We start from the raw sequence: 3,703 nt of genomic DNA, 5'->3' as shown, positions 1-3,703 counted from the left end.
TTTGCACACAGTGAGTGCTCCATACATAGTATTGATTGCTTATTGCATCTGAGATCCTGAATCTTCCCCTGACTTTAGCTATGTTTTCTCCCCCACCACCCCCTGCCAAAAAAAAACCTGAAACATAGAGTCAGATAATAATACATTATCAACAAAATCTGTTTGGGCAACCTGGTCTATTGCAAACAGCATATATTTGGAAGTCAGTAACCCAGGTTCTAGGCCTGGCTCTGCTGCTGGCCAGCTGTGTGACATCAGGCAAATCATTTAGTCTCCCTGAGTCCTATTTTTTTATATGCAAAATGGAGATAAGAGCAGCTGCTTCTTGTTAACTCATAGGGATGTTATGAGGTTATATTTAGATAGCTGGCATGAAAGCTCTCTAGAAAAATTAAAGTACAATTTATAATTTATGGTGTTGCTGTTATACATTAAAAAAGTGAACCATTTCTGAGCACTGCAGGAGGTACTCTCCCACGTGCTTAGTACTGTTCTCTGCACACAGTAAGTGCTCAATAAATACAATTGAATGAATGAGTAAGGGAGAGGAGTAACTGAAGTGGTTGTGGAACACGGCAATGGAAGGAATGCAGATTGGTATAATTTGATGTGCTTGCTTTCAAACAGTGCCTCTTAAAGAACCATTTCAGCCTTGAAAGAAGAGTATCATCTTCATAGCCTTCATTTTTAGATGTTCTCTGCCAGAGTTATTTGACTACAGGCAAATGAAAATACATACTGTCCACAGTGAGGCTTAATTATAAATACACAATGGCATGACTTGGATATTGTGGATCTCCAAATTCTACTTTTTATTTGGCATTTGTTCAATTTATTATAACATATATACATATTTAAACATCTGTACACAGAAAAATACAAAATAAAAGTGTTCTTTATAAGTTACACAATTAAACAAACTACTTTTTTAGTTTAAAAAAGATTGGGAAAAAATCTAGTTCAGTTCATCTTTAAATTCATTCACAATAACCTTGGTATAAAATATCCATACAGCACATGTGTACAAAATAGTGTACAGTTCATTTAAGCTGTGCAAAGACAGCAAAGTTGAGTCAAAAATCAAAGAGGCTTACCCATCTATCTCTGTCCACATGTCACCGAGACCACTGTGGGAGGAGGTTGTACCTCCAGAGATATTAAAGGCAAGATTGGGTAGAGAGTGCTTGATATACAAAATATTGATGCATAAATTAAAAAGAAAAAATGTTAAAGCACATATAAAAATATAAACTAAATCTTTCCATGATTAGATGACTTCTCTGGCCCGCGTTCTCTTGAAATCTAATAGAAGTAGTTCCATTATCTATTGTGGGTCTTTATTTAGAAATAGTAGCTCTTTGTAAAATGTATTTAAAGTAGTTTATTATAAAGTGGTTTAAGGGGCACCACCAGACTCTGACGTAGGTAGTGAGAAGGTGATGTGTGGAGTGTAGGTCTGGGGGTTGAACAGGGAATTCTTTTAAATGAAGACAAATCTGCTATCTATTTGTGAGGGTAGATAGCTATTGTGAAAGATGGGTGAAAGAGAAAGGGAGGCTTGGAGGAGTTCAAAGATCTGGGATCCTTAGATGCAAACTGTACAGTCAGTGCCATGTGGAACGGTCGAGGGAGGCACTCACGTCTGATCTGAAACATGGGTCCCGTTGAATAGGGAGGCAGAAGCCGAGGAGACATTCAGAAGGGACACCATCTCTTCGATTTATAGCCTTAAAAGAGCAAAATCCCCCAATGAGTTACAATGAGCCCTTGATGGGGAAGGGTCTCTAAGAAACGGTGATCTCTTCCTCCTCGCCCTCGTCCTCCTCCTCTTCCTCAGAGTCTGAGAAGTCCGATGGTTTGCTGGGGCTGCTAGAGTGGGATGGAGAAGGAGGCATCTGGGTGTCCAGTCTGTCCCGCCGGTGCCTGTGCTCTGGGGAAGGGAAGAAGGCAAGGGGGAGGCGGGGGCTGGCCGGGCGCAGGCGTGAGGCCTCCTCCTCCTCCTCCTCCTCTTCTTCTTCCTCCTCCTCCTCATCCCCTGGACATTTCTTGCCCACGTCGCTGAGGTCGGGGTGGGGGTTGAGTTTGGTGGGTAAGGTCTGTTCCCGGCATCCCCCGTTGGACAGGAGTTCCCGCTCCTTTGAGTTTCGCCATTTCATCCTCCGGTTTTGGAACCAGATTTTCACCTGTGAGTTGAGATGCATGGGAGGGATGGGGGAGAGGGGGAGTGAAGAAGAGAAAGTTGAGATGCATGGTGGGAGTCTGTGGGAAGAGAAAGTGGTGGGTGCAGAGGCAGACCTTAGAAGGGAGGAGGGGGAGTGTTGTCCAGAGGGCAGACTTGGGGGGAAGGTCAGAGTGAGACTGCCGGGGCAGTCCTGGGAGGATGGGAAAATAGGGTGCAGGGAGCAAATCCAGGAAGGTGGGAGAAGTGGAACTGCCAAGAGAAGAGCTGAGAGGATGGGAATAGTGAAGTTACCAGGGAAGAGATAAATAGGATGGAGAAGCTGTGCGGCCTAGTAGAAAGGGCCTGGGCCTGGGAGTCGGGGGACCTGGGTTCTAATCCCAGCTCTGCCAATTTCTTGCTGTGGGACCTGGGGTCAGTCACTCAGCTTCTCTGTGCTTCAGTTTCATCAATTGTAAAATGGAGAGTAAATACCTGGCTTCCCTCCTATTTAGTCTGTGAATCCCATGCAGGATAGGGACTCTGTCTGACTTAATTAACTTGTACCTACAGTGTTTGATTAGAACAGTTTGACACATAGTAAGTGCTTAATGAGTACCGTAGAAAAATGAGGTACAAGGTCAGAACTAAGAGGGGTGGGTGACGAGTGTAGTGGGTGGATGTGTACAATACAGGGACAAAGCTCGGGGTTGAATCCATTCCAAACAGGGGAAGAACCTACAGTTGGTGGGTACTGGGGAGCGGGAATTACTAATGGGGGGGGGGGGGGCGGTGTCTCTGCCTCTCCACATTCTGGGGGCCAGAGGGGTGAAGACGGACTAAGGCTGGAAGGGTCTGACAAACTTTGGGAGCAGGGAAATGCTGCTTTCCTCCCTTTTCTGGAATGGAGTGGATGGGAGCCGAGAGGTGGAACCTTTATTCTACTCTCTCTCTCTGTCTCTCTCTGTCTCTCTCTGTCTCCCTCTCTCTCTCTTTCTCTCTCTCTCTCTCTCCCTCCCACCCAGGAACAAATTTCCTTGATCGGGTCTTTCCCATTACCTTCCAGTCTCACCCAGCTCCTACCGTCCGAGGTCTGCTCTGTGCTCTCGGGAAGGAGAGATTGGAGAGGAGGACCTGGGAGAGGATGGAGAGGACCTGGGAGAGGTTGGAGAGGAGGAGTGATGCAACGGGAGGCCACCCTGGGAGCTCAGGGCAAAACACAGAGAGGCCGCCCGGAGGTGGCCATCGGTGCTAGGCAGGGGACCAGAGGTCGGGGAGACGGGAGATGGGGTTCCTGGGAGGAAAAAGCTCTTAAGGGAGAGGACCACTTGAGAAAGAGCTTCTTGCCGGGGATGCCTACACGGTGGGGGCGGGAGAGAGCTTCTTGCGGGGTACCTGGGAGTCTTTCAGCCCCAGCTTGGCCGCCAGCTTTTTCCGGTCGGGTTTGCTGATGTACTTCTGTTTCTGAAACATCTTCTCGAGCGCTTTGCGCTGCACGTCCGAGAAGACTGCCCGGCGGAGCATCCCGCGGCGGGGTTTTCCCCG

At 47.3% G+C, this 3,703-nt stretch overlaps 1 protein-coding gene across 1 annotated transcript in view; it reads right to left on the bottom strand.

Annotated features, from left to right (window-relative positions):
• Nucleotides 1–1,784: 1,784 nt before the first annotated feature.
• Nucleotides 1,785–3,703, bottom strand: part of DBX1 (developing brain homeobox 1) — a 5,304-nt gene continuing 3,385 nt past the window's right edge. The window contains exons 3-4 of the mRNA XM_038765176.1: nt 3,554–3,703; nt 1,785–2,183 (exon numbers count right to left, since the gene is read on the bottom strand). The exon at nt 3,554–3,703 is cut by the window's right edge and continues 53 nt beyond it. Coding sequence (XP_038621104.1) covers nt 1,785–2,183; nt 3,554–3,703 — 549 coding nt within the window. The remainder of the gene's footprint in view (nt 2,184–3,553) is intronic.

This window comes from Tachyglossus aculeatus, chromosome 22, assembly GCF_015852505.1.
Source record: "Tachyglossus aculeatus isolate mTacAcu1 chromosome 22, mTacAcu1.pri, whole genome shotgun sequence".
Classification (NCBI taxonomy): Eukaryota; Metazoa; Chordata; class Mammalia; order Monotremata; family Tachyglossidae; genus Tachyglossus; species Tachyglossus aculeatus.
This window is presented reverse-complemented; position numbering and strand designations above follow the sequence as displayed.